Genomic DNA, 13,442 nt, shown 5'->3' with positions numbered 1-13,442 from the left:
TCCATTTGAAATCTGAGTCATCCATTATCTGACAGTCCCAGATTACTGGGTAGTTTGATGTTATGTTGACAAAATAAGTATTTAGAGTATTAAATTATATGTGATTATATATGTAGAAACAGAAAAAAAAATCTCTAAGAGATAAACTTACACATATATAGTCACACATCCTATTCATTCTTTTTTCATTTTAAATAAAAAAGCCTGAAGTGAGGCTAGAAGGAAGTCATGGTATCAGTATAATTTTCACTGATGCATTTTCAGATGCCCTAAAAATGATTCCCTCTTTTGGCAAGTTATTTGAATATCTGAATTCTTTCTTTTGCTATATTTGCCCTAGTTGAATAAGCAGTGGTAACTTTGGCTCAGACCTTTTGTTTTTAGGGGAAGAGGAAAATTATCTTTGAAGATAGATGTTTGCAATATAAATAGGGGAGAAAAACAGTGTATTCGTTACATTTAGCCTATAAATCTTGATTTTAGTTTCAAGCTTGACACTTAATAACATGCTTTAAATATATGTATATATAACTATTATTGGTTTATATCAAAGACATCCTTAATATCCCCACAAATAATTGGGGAAAATAAATGACCAGATTACAGAGAACAGAGCCAAATATCCAGCACTGACTTGTTATAAGGTAAAAAGATACTTGTTTGGATTATGATTTTTCTGTTTGTATTGCTCCTGGGCTTTCACTAAATGTAGTTTTGTTTACTTTCTTTGTTTTGTTCATAACACAACTTAGTAAATAAGGTTATACCAGTTTTCTTGTGAACATAAAAAACAGCCAGGTTTTTATTTCTAATATATTGATAAGTTCTATGTAAGGGACATTGACACTTTTTGTTTCTACCTTCTCACAGTATATCAGCTACAACAGGAAGCCCCTCATCCTCGAAGAATTACCTGTACTTGCGAGGTGGGTGTAATGAAACTGCTGCCAAAAAATGTCTCTCAACCATCTGTTTCCCAAACGTTCACCTTCTTCAGTGGCTTGGTTGTTTGTGAGATTAACCACTTAACACTAATCGATATGATAAAATTATAACTGGAATACATTTTTCTTAATATCCTTCTCATTTGATTTAACTTCCACTTTTTAGTGGACTGTTTGGAACACAGTATAGAATGTGACCATATAGTTTTAAGGGTTGTTCGTATTCTTTTCAGTTAATTCATACATTGTTTTTTCATTGTTTAATATTCTTTTTTTAGAACAAAGTTTGGAGCCATCATTGTAGGATTATTGAATTCTTTTTTACATTGAAATAAGTATTTAACTTATGATTTTAAAAATGAACAAAAGATGTGGATAGTTCACCAAAAAAAGATATGATATATGACAATGTATGTAAAGATGTTCAAATTTCACTGGTAATAAGAGAAATGCCAATTAAAATACAGAGAGATCATTTTTACTTTGCAGATTGGCAAAAGTTAAAAGCTCAGAATATACTTACTTGGCAAGCCTGTGAGGAAACAGGCACTTACATTGCAGATTGGAATGTGACATACTATAACTTTATGAGAATTTTGCAGTATCTACCAAATTATACCTTCACCTGCCTTTGACTTACCAATCCAAATTCTAGGAATTTATCCTGAGGAACCACCTGTACAAATATAGAATAACATATGCTCAAAGTTTTTCATTGTAGGATTGTTAGTAATAGCAGAAAAAAACCTAAATGTCTGTCCAGAGGAGACTGATTGAATAGAATAGAATACTAAAATAAGGAAGATTTCTATGTACTGATATGGAAAGATTTCCAGATATAAAATGTATATAGATATAGTAAGTATGGTCCCTTTTTGATATGAAAGAATAGAAAATAAAAAATATATAGTCTGGTCAGGCAAAGCAGCCCATGCCAGTAATCTCAACACTTAGCAAGGCACAGGTGAGAAGACAGCTTGATCCAGGAGTTCAAGACCAGCCTGGGCAACATAGTGAGACCTTGTTCTCCACAAAAAGGAAAAGTATATTTGTAGATATAGTTTATTTTTGCAAAAGAGAAGCACAGAAAGGATTAAACCAGAGACTGGTAAGATAATTATGATAAGGAGTGGATGAAGAGCAATGTAAGGGCACTGTGGAGGAAATAGAGATGGGAGTGAGATTTTTCTGAGTCTGATTTTTAGTCTGAGTTGTGACTTTTGAACCATGTAAATGGTCATGTATTGAAACAAAAAAGGTAAATAAAAATTATTTTTAAAAAGCAAATCCAGCTGGGCGTGATGGCTCACGCCTGTAATCCAAGCACTTTGGGAGGCTGAGGCGGGCAGATCACAAGGTCAGGAGTTCGAGACCAGCCCGGCCAACATGGTGAAACCCAGTCTGTACTAAAAATACAAAAATTAGCTGGTTGTGGTTGCGGGCGCCTGTAATCCCGGCTACTCAGGAGGCTGAGGCAGGAGAATCGCTTGAACCCGAGAGGCAGAGGTTGCAGTGAGCCGAGATGGCGCCACTGCACTCCAGCCTGGGCAACAGAGCAAGACTCCATCTCAAAACAAAAACAAAAACACACACACACACACACACACACACACACACACGCAAACCCTAAAGTTGAATACAAATAAGAACAAATGAACCTTACACATTTACAGCATAATCACCAAAAAAGATAACTTAAATCGCTTTTATTTATTTATTTATTTAACTTTTTATTTTTTTTTTTTAGACAGTCTTGCTCTGTCACCCAGGCTAGAGTCCAGTGGTGTGATCTGGCTCACTGCAGCCTCAACCTCCTGACCTCAAGTGATACTCCTACCTCTGCCTCCCAAGTAGCTGGGACTACAGGCATATGCCACCATGTCTGGCTAATGTTTGTATTTTTTTGTAGAGATGGGGTTTCACCATGTTGCCCAAGCTGGTCTCAAACGCCTAAGCTCAAGATATCCACCCACCGTGGCCTCCTAAAGTGTTGGGATTACAGGTGTGAGCCAGGGCACCTGGCCTTTTAAGTTGCTTTTTAAAAAATATTTTAAATTGACACATAATAATTGTGCCTATTTGTGTAATACAGAGTGACATTTTGATACATGTATACACTGTAATTATTAATGAGGGTAATTAGCATATCCATTACCTCAAATCTTTGTGTTGAGACATTCACAATTCTCGCTTCTAGCTAATTAATAATATAAATTATTTGTAACTCTTATCTAGGATAATTTTATATCTGTTAACCAACCTCTCCCTGTCCTTTTTTTTCTCTACCCTTCCCAGCCTCTAGATACCACTGTCTTGCTCATCTTCTGTGAGATCAATTTATTTAGCTTCCACATACGAATGAGAATGTGCTAAGTATTCATCTTTTGTGCCTTTCTTATTTCATTTAACATAATGTCTTCCAAGTTCATCCGTGTTGCTGCAAAATGACAGGATTTCATTCTTTTTAATGGCTGAATGGTATTCCATTGTGTAAATAAACCACATTTTCTTTATCCGTTTGTCTGTTGATGGACACTTAGGTTGATTCCATATTTTGGCTATTGTGAAAAATGCTGTAATAAACATGAGAACACAGACACCTCTTTGACATACTGATTTCCTTTTCTTTGGATATAACCCCAGTAATGAAATTGGTGGATTATACAGTAGCTCTATTTTTAGTTTTTTAGTAGAACCTCCATACCATTGTCCATAATGGCTGTATTAATTTGCATTCCCACCATCAGTGTACGAATTCCCTTTTCTCTGCATCTTTGCCAGCATTTGTTTTGTCTTTTTGTTAGTAGCATACTAACTGGGGTGACATACTAACAGTGGTTTTGATTTGCATTTCCCTGATGTTTAGTGATACTGAGCGTTTTTCCATATACTTCTTGGCTTAAGTAACTTTTAAACATATTATTCTGACTGTACAAACTCAGAGAGAAATATTCTAAGGACAAAAATTGCAAAAGGCAGAGGTGAAAAGACAGCTTGAGCCCAGAGGTTTGAGACCTGCCTGGCAACATGGTAAGATCCTGTTCTCCACAAAAAAGAAAAAAAAATAGTTTATTTTTGCAAAAGAGAAGCACAGAGGGCTTAAACCAGAGACCAGTAAAACAATTATCATAAGGAGTAGATGATCGAACATTCAACATGTGAACATTTACATAGTTCAAAAGTCACAACTATATAAAAACAGACTTAGAGAAGTCTTAACTACATGTGTAGTAATCTTGAAATTATTTTGTTTGTAATATAGGATAGAGCAAAGAAATAATTTTACTGGATTGGGGGAACCAGGGTTCTTAGGAGATATTAATTAATTAGGAGAATGGGACACAATTAGAAAGTATATTGTGGTATTAGTTTTGAATTGGTGGCATTAATATTAACTCATAGATTAAAAAAATTTTTTTTCTATCTCAGTCCAAGGAAAGGGCCTAGAAGCCCCAGTAAGAATGAGTATTTCCAGGGACTAGATTTTGGGTTCCAAATACGGTTTCCTACCAAAATGAGGCAATGTTCCTTAGAGAAGTTCCTGATTTCTTAATGTGGGGCAAAGAGGTCCAGGAACATATTGTGTTGGAAAACAAGAACATGCTCAAAAACTGATGGAGACATGTCAAAAAGGCACAGGAGCCTATTTGAAAGTTTCCTACCATCAAAACTTGGAACAATTTGAACATCTAAAAGAATAATGGTAGGTATGGATTATAACACATTATGTGAGAGAGAATTTGTAAGTCCATAATTATAATTTAAAATTAAAAAGAAAACTCACTTTGTTACAAAGAGAAAAAATGGGGAAATATACTGTTGTTCTTTACAGAAGAAATGACACTTAAAATGTAGAAAAAATATAAAATTACAAAATCACTAATTTGCACTAATGATTGACTCCAGGCAAGGATCATCAATCATTGGATGTTAAAACCATTGGATGAAAGGCTGTAGGTGAACAGGATATTTACATGGTCTCAAGGTATGACACCACCAATTATTTGTTAATTGCAAAGAGAAAAATATGCCTTTAAAGTGGAGAGATGTGGTGGTCAAACTCAGCATTACCTGTAATGGGACAAACTGACATGTGTCTCCTGAAGTGATACAGTGAAACACACAGTATCACTTGTATAATATTTTTGCCAAAACTGTTTAACTTAAATCTAATTATAAAGTATGAATCAGACAAATTCAGAATGTGTACATTCCATAAGACATCTGCCCTGGGTTTATAAATAATGTCATTATCATAAAAAAAAACAGTGGTGGGATGATATAAAATTAAAGGAGACTAAAGAGACATGGCCATCAGATTCAAGGACCTTGATTGGGTCCTCAACTGATATATATATTTTAAAGCTGTAAATTTTGAGTACAACTGGATAAATTTGAGTATGGACTGTATTAGGTAATGTGGAATCGTAATAACTTTCCTAGATGATATATTATTGAAAAATAATTACTTCTTGGCTGGGAGTGGTGGCTCACGCCTATAATCTCAGCACTTTGGGAGGCTGAGGCGGGTGGATCACGAGATCAGGAGATCAAGACTAGCCTGGCCAACATGGTGAAACCCCGTTTGTACTAAAAACACAAAAAATTAGCCGGCCATGGTGGCATGTGCCTGTAGTCCCAGCTACTCAGGGGGCTGAGGCAGGAAAATTGCTTAAACCCGGGAGGCGGAGGTTGCAGTGAGTCAAGATTGCACCACTGCACTCCAGCTTGGGCAACAGAGGAAGACTCTGTCTAAAAATAAATAAATAAATAAAAGAAAAGTAATAAAATAATTAGTTCTCTATTGATAAAAATGTTAAAATGGATTTTGTCATTGTGACTTCTGGTTTAAAACACAATATAGCTTTGAAAGTATATAATTAGTTACAAAGAGAACCAATTTACAGAATTAGGCAGGAGTTTCATGGGATTGTCTTTTGAATGTCCATTTGCAGTTTAGATATATGTAGATTTCCAGTCTGTGTATATGTAAGCATAGAATAAGTGAGGTACTTGATTATTGCCTTTCATTGCTGCTCGCTGTGATCAAGGATGATTAAATAATTTGCATGTAATGGGAATTTTAAAAATGCTATTTAATAAAATGTTTCATTTTGTTTCATGTTCTGTTCACACATACTTTTTAAGTATGTGAGAAACTGAAAGTGAGAAATTGGCAGTACTTTGGAAAATCCTGAAGTATTTATTAGTAAGACTATTATCTTTATTGGAAAATAGCTATATTATTCCTTTCTTAAAATAATTTGAGACCGCACAAATGGAGATGTAATAAAAAGAATAAAGAAAAGTTGAAGGAATAAAAACAGCAAAATGCCAGTAGATTGCATTGCTGATTGAGGTTCAATGTAATTGTGTGAAAAGTGTTTCACAGTTATAAAGTATATAAAACTCTGAAGGCCAGTATGATCCAGTTTTTTCCTGAATTAAATTGTTTTAAAAAAATTCATTTGGCATGACATTAAGGTATGATAAATCAATGGAATTCACTTTTGAAGGGCTAAGCTGATGTGGTCACAGTAGATAGCTTTCTGGTGATTCACCTTGATGCAAAGACACAAGATAGAATAAGATACTGGATGAATAGATGGATGTTAGAGTCTCTGAAAATAATTTCCTTTTATTTGCCTTTGCTCTGTGATTGATTGAATGCTGCCATCCCCTGAGGAGCTAGACCATTTATTTGTATTCTCTCCTTTGGTTAAAAGCAGGCATGAAAGCATTGAAAAACCAGAAAAGCAAATTGTACAAGTGACATTTTCCTACTTAAATTGAGCAATGTATTCATCATTTCCACTTTGCAATATAAAAAATATTTATTATATTAACTTCACAATATTTTGTGAAATATTTATGTTTCACAAAAATATAAATTTTTTGTAAATATTTTATGTTTGTTTATATTTAAAAATATTTATATTTTTTTCTCCAAAAAAATAGCAGTCATGTTTTAATGACTAAATTGGTGGGCAAGGAATGCTGTTCAGAATGAAAGGATTTACTGTGACTGGCTCTCCTTGTATATTGAAACTATCCTTACATATTATTCACAGCTTATAGTCTGTTACTTATTAACAGCTTATAGTCAGTTCCTTAAGTTTGACTGTTTAATAAGGATTAAATATGTGTGCATACAATAAATGTCTTTACTTTGGAAATTAGTGGTGATAATTTGTTTCTATATTTGACCGTTCTCTAGGTTGTTCAATGTTTTTCTGTTTTTCCCAGGTGATAACTAAACGACAGTTACTAAATAGGCAAAAGTGGTCTTCCTTTAAAGAAATGAAATTCATACATAATATTATTATAATGATTAGATTTACAAATAGAGACATGGGAAGTATTTATAAGCCACTAATTCTAATGGTTTGCTTTTTCTATTAAGTTAAATATCTGTATAACAATTAAGTAACTGAATATCTATTAGAAATGAAAGTAAAGGATTAAGTAGTGGGTTGGAGCTGATCTAAAAATACTTTTCGAAGGAAGAAAGTTTCAGAGTTAGGCTTGATGAAATGATTAGTGATTGGTTTGGAAGAACTAAAGATTATTGAGAATGATGAGCTGTAAGGATAAAGATGTACTAAAGTACCATTTGATGTTCACCTTTAAGAATTTAACTGTGAGCCAGGTGTGGTGGTGTGGTGGTGTGCACCTATAATTCCAGCTACTTGGGAGGTTGAGGCGGGAGGATCACCTGAGCCTAGGAGTTCTTGAGCCTGTCTCTTAAAAAATTTTTTTTTTAACTGAGGAATTAGATTTGGGCTACTGTATTAGTCCATTTTGTGCTGTTATAAAGGAATACCTGAGGCTGGGCAATGTATTTTAAAAAGAGGTTTATTTTTGGCCCGTTGTTCTGCAGAATGTACAAGAAGCATAGTGCCAGCATCTGCTTCTACTGAGGCTTCAGGAAGCTCACAGTCATGGTGGAAGGCAGAGGGGGAGCTGGCATATCACATGGCAACTGAGGGAGCAAGAAATATTAATAGGACGAGGTGCCAGGCTTTTTAGCAATCAGATTTCATGGTAACTAAGAGAGTAAGAACTCACTCATTACTGTGGGGAGGGCACCAAGATATTCATGAAGGATCCGCTCCTGTGACCGAAACACCTCCCACCAGGCTCTGTCCCCAACATTGGGGATCACATTTCAACGTGAGATTTGGAGGCAACAAACACCCAAACCACGTCAGACACTGTATGTTGTTTCTCCACTGAAATGTTGAGAGAAAAAGAGAAAAGTTAATACAATTGATAAGTTGATAGTTTTTTTAAAACTAATAATTATTAATTATTTATGGGTGCTAATTGTAATTTTTTAAATGGATCCAGTGACTTTGTCTTTCAGAATTATGCTTACTTACAGTGATAGGAAAGGGAGCACTGGCCCTATTTGTTTGCATATGCACATTTCCATTCCATTTTCTTCTAATGATAGTATTGTATCACAGCTTACAAATTCAGTAACTATGCCAGGCTCAAAGGGAACATACATTTAGTGACTAGCCATGTGTGTGTGACCTTTCTTTTGTGGTCTACCCCTTGTTTTGGTGATGAATTCTGTGTTCTGCTCTTAGGTGAATTTCTGTTAGCATTTTGAAACCAAATGTGTAGCACCTTATTTCAAAACCTGAATTATCAACTATTAAAACAATCATAAACTATTAGTGGCAGAACTCTAAAATGCAAAATATCTAGCAATAATAAATAATTTGACAGAAAATCAAATTATAACTAATGCTTTTTTCCTAATTCCAGAAAATCTTGCCAGTTGCTATTGTGGACACTAAAATATAAATGATTTTTTTATTAAAGGTTATTGTTGAGATCAATTTTGAAATTCAGATATAAATAATCCTTCTTAAAGGAAGAAGATGACAAGGACACAACTAATTATTTTAGGCAGGCTTTAAAAACCAAGCACATACTTAAAGCTTGAAAATTGTTCTTAATAATGTTGCTACATGATACAGTTGTATCTTATGGGAGAGTTAATTCTGAAGTTAGCACGTAAAGTGAAAGTCTTATATAGTCAGAATTACCCCTGGAAATTCCTTATCACCCATAAAGTAATGGTACATATTTTTGTGTATACAACTCTGTCATTTATAGGTATATATAAATATATGATTTATTCAGTGAAATACAGTATATAATAAATGTAAAATATATACTATCATTTTCAATTGTGTAAAAATGGTTTTGTTATTTCATGTTAAGCACTTGGTTGAATTCAAGTAAATGTATATCTATATATGTGTGTGTGTGCATGTATGTATATAGAGAGACTGACTAGACACAAGTATAAATTACATAGGTATAAGCTATATCTATTTATTACATAGGTATAAAATCTATCTATCTAATTCAGATAGAGATATGAGAGAAGCTCCATATTTTTTGTTCACTGATATTAATGCAGTGTATTTGGCATCGGACCATTATTAAACATGGACCCTCAAAGTGGACGTACTTTTTCCCCTGCTATCCACACAGTGGGAAATGTAGTGATGATTTTTTTTAAACACATAAAACCAAATTTCTATTCCCTGTGACACATTTTTCAAGTTAGTATTGCAGGGAGTTGCATAGCATTTTTGAATACAGGTGCACATTATAGTAACAATGAGGTTGTCTTTCTCTAGGCTAAATGGGTAAAGTAGACTGAGGCTGGACAAAATGAACTGAAACACAAGTCAGTGCTATTAGTGTAATGAGAAATGTAGATAAAATTACACAATTTACACTGTATTCAAATTCTAACTACAATACCAATTAGAGGAATACTGAGTATGTATTTTGGTAGCACATGTTTTATTTTTATTTACTTTTAATATATTTTTTAGAGACAAAATCTTGCTCTGTTGCCTGGGCTGGAGTGCAGTGGCCCAATTTTAGCTCACTGCAGCCTTGCATTGCCAGGCTCAAGTGATCCTTCTACCTCAGCCTCCTGAGTAGCTGGGACTGCACGTGTGCACCACCATGCCTGGCTTTTTTGTTTTGTTTTGTTTTCTTGTAGAGACAAGGTCTTACTATGTTCCCCAGGCTTGTCTTGAACTCCTGGGCTCAAGCGATCCTCCTGCCTCAGCCTCCCAAAGTGCTGGGATTACAGGCGTGAGCCACCGTGCCAGGCCAACACATGTTTTAAAAATGTTTTTCTTCAGACCTACTTATAGAAGTAGGAAATTGACTGTAATCATTTTACTCACCTGTCTCCCCCAAGCAGATTATGTTCAGCACCTAGGTATGCTGACTGGTGTGTAGTAAGGTTGTTAAATGCTTGTAGAGTGGAATGAATGAATGAGATATCTTTGTCTAATTTATTTTTCAATACAATGTTCTTATAATATGGCTTACAAAATGTGTGCATTAATACCTATATCTGTTAGAGATGCTCTGGTTCTTTCTGTCACATGTATGTATTTGTTCATTCAATCAGCATTCTTGGAGGGGCTACCATCTGCCAGGCCCTCAGGTTTCAAGTCAAATAAAGCAAGATCCCTCTCCTGAAGGAGCTTCCAGTCTAGGTGGGGAATGGAGCAGTAGCTCAACCTTTACTTAGCACAGAAGCGCAGAGTTGGTAGTACTTACCTTGATACATATGTATGCAGCTCCTCTGGCCAAGGGCAGAGTACTTGTGGGAGAGTGGTAAAAGATAAGTCCGGAAAGCTAACCAGGCATTAGTAATAAAGGGTTCTATGTCCTAAGCTTAGAGTTTAGACTATAGAAGTGAAAGTATTTTAAGCAGGAGAAAAACATGATTTATTAGGCTTAGGAAGAACATGTGGCTGCAGAGAAGAGGATGGATATTTTAGAGACAGACTGGTTTAGGAGGCTATTACAATAGTCCTTGTGATAAGTGAAAAGAACCTACAAGACACTGGTTCTGAGAATAGTCAGGAGGGATTAGGAAAGGGGAATATTTAAAGCAGTAGAATTATCAGGACTTGGTGACAAGATGGTCATGGGTTGCAAGAGAGGGAGTCTAGTAGATTTTCAGGAACCAGTCAACTCTCCTAATCTCTCATGTCATACTTGCTTGGCAAAACTGCAACCTTATTCCTATCTCTGCCTATTCTGCACATTCTGCCAAGTAACAGTATGGCTGGAGGAAAACGAAATATTTCGGAATTTCTGAACTTCAAGTTGGTACTTAATGCTCCCTGTACTGCCTTTATTCATGTCATGCCCTTTCTCTCTTCTCAAACCTCTAATACAGGGGTCCCCAGCCCCCGTGCCACAGACTGGTACCGTCTTGTGGCCTGTTAGGAACTGGGCCACACAGCAGGAGGTGAGCAGCAGGCAAGTGAGCAAGTGGAGCTTCATCTGTGTTTATAGCTACTCCCCATCGCTCACATTACCACCTGAGCTCTGCCTCCTGTCAGATCAGTAGTGGCATTAGATTCTCATAGGAGTGTGACCCGTATTGTGAACTGCCCATGCAAGGGATCTAGATTGTGCACTTCTTATGAAAATCTAATGCCTGATGATCTGTCACTGTCTCCCATTACCCCCAGATGAGACTGTCTAGTTGCAAGAAAACAAGCTCAGGGCTCCCACTGATTCTACATTATGGTGAGTTGTATAATTATTTCATTATATATTACAATGTAATAATAATAGAAATAAAGTACACACTAAATGTAATGTGCGTGAATCATTCCAAAACCATCCCCTCACCTCTGACCCCAGTCTGTAGAAAAATTGAAAAATTGTCTCCCACAAAACTGGTCCCTGGTGCCAAAAAGGTTGGGGACCACTGCTCTGATACCTTACTCCCTCTCCTAATTTTCAGCTCATAATTTTGTATCCTACTTTACTCCTGCTTAAAGCCATCAGAAGGGAACTTCCACAAACTTCCACCATCACATCCACCCAACCATCAGTATTTGTGTCTGTATGTTCTGCATTCTTGCTTATCCTCATAGATGATAGCTAGCTCTTCACTACACTAAACCTCATTTCCTCTCATCTGCTTAAGGACATAATCCTAGCAATTCTCTCCTTTCCTCCACCATCAACAGCTTTTCCCTTTCTGCAAAATCATTTTCTTCAGCCCACAAATATCCTATTATTTCTCTTATCTTAAAAAGTTCTCTTGACCCTGCTTTCTCCATTTGCCTTGCTCAATTTCTTTGCTTTCTTTTGTAGAAAATATTTCAAAGTGTTGTCTGTACTTGCTGTCTGCACTCAGAACTTTACCCACTGCCACTCCAAGGAGAGCTGCTTTGGCAAGGTCAGCACTGACTTCCCCGTACATACAAATCTGGTAGTTGGTTTTTCTCTCATCATCCCATTAGGAGCATCTGATACAAGTGATGACTTTCTCCTCCTTGATAGATTTTTCTCACTTCGTTTCCAGGATACTACATTCTTTTATTTTTTCTCTTGCCCCCACAGTCTATTTCTCTGGTGCTACTTCAACCTGATCTCTTGATTTTGGGGTGCCCCCAAATCCTCTCCTCTTTTCTTCTCTACCTATATTTACTTTATTATGATCTTACCAGTTTCAGGTTTTAATGTAACTTACATTTCTTTATATGTCCAGTCCTTTCTCCCAAACTCCTATATACATATATATATATACACACACATATATATCCAGTTTCCTACTCTATATCCCCTCTCGTATGTCTAATAGACATCTCAAACAGAAATAGCCTGTTCAAAACAGAACTGAGCTTCACCTTCCTCCACAACCTTCTATTACCACAGCCTTCCAGATCTCAATTGATGGCAGTTACTTAATTCCAGTTGCCCAGATCAAAATCAGGAAGTCATATTGGGTATATCTTCAGAATATGTCCAGAATCCTAAGTGTATTAGTTTGTTCTCTCACATTGCTATAAAGAAATGCCTGAGACTGGGTAATACATAGAGAAAAGAGGTGTTTAATTGTCTCATAGTTCCACAGGCTATACAGGAAGCATGGCTGGGGAGGCCTCAGGAAACTTTTACTCATGGTGGAAGGCAAAGCCAGAGCAGGCATCTTCACATGGCCATAGCACGAGGAAGACAGAGAGAGGGCAGGCGCCACACACTTTTAAACAACCAGATCTCGTGAGAACTCTGTCACAAAAACAGCACCAAAGAGGGAAATCCACCCGCATAATCGAATCACCTCCCACCAGTCCCCACCTCCAACATTGGGGATTTCAATTCGACATGACATTTGGGTGGAGACACAGATCTAAACCATATCACTAACTTTTAGTGGTAACCTGTTTCATGGCTACCAATCAAGGATGAACTGTGGAAACTGTGAGATACTCAGCAAAATCCAGTCTTCCTTTCTTTGAAAACCTGGGTAGCCTAAATTTTCCCTGCCTCTTGTAGATACTTATGTCAATTTGACAGTCTTCTCCAGTGGAACAGACATTAACTTTAATGCTAGACCCATTAAAACTTTTTGCCAACTTAAATCCTGCTTGCATTCAGATAAAAACATCTCCAACAAGGAGATGGTATATCTACAAAATG

At 36.2% G+C, this 13,442-nt stretch overlaps 1 protein-coding gene across 4 annotated transcripts in view; it reads left to right on the top strand.

Moving 5' to 3' along the window:
- CHN1 (chimerin 1) overlaps positions 1 to 13,442 on the top strand; it is a 207,957-nt gene that overhangs the window by 60,504 nt on the left and 134,011 nt on the right. For 2 of the 4 annotated variants that reach the window (XM_063712622.1, XM_024243907.3), the window contains exon 3: positions 871 to 926. In XM_063712622.1, the coding sequence (XP_063568692.1) occupies positions 871 to 926 (56 nt within the window). Of the gene's footprint in view, positions 1 to 870; positions 927 to 2,898; positions 2,947 to 11,519; positions 11,538 to 13,442 lie in introns of those variants that run through there. The other 2 variants (XM_054549518.2, XM_054549516.2) reach the window with 2 other exon arrangements.

The sequence above is a fragment of the Pongo abelii genome, chromosome 11, assembly GCF_028885655.2.
Source record: "Pongo abelii isolate AG06213 chromosome 11, NHGRI_mPonAbe1-v2.0_pri, whole genome shotgun sequence".
NCBI lineage: Eukaryota > Metazoa > Chordata > Mammalia > Primates > Hominidae > Pongo > Pongo abelii.
The sequence above is the reverse complement of the archived record's forward strand: the minus strand, read 5'-3'. Positions and strand labels throughout refer to the sequence as shown.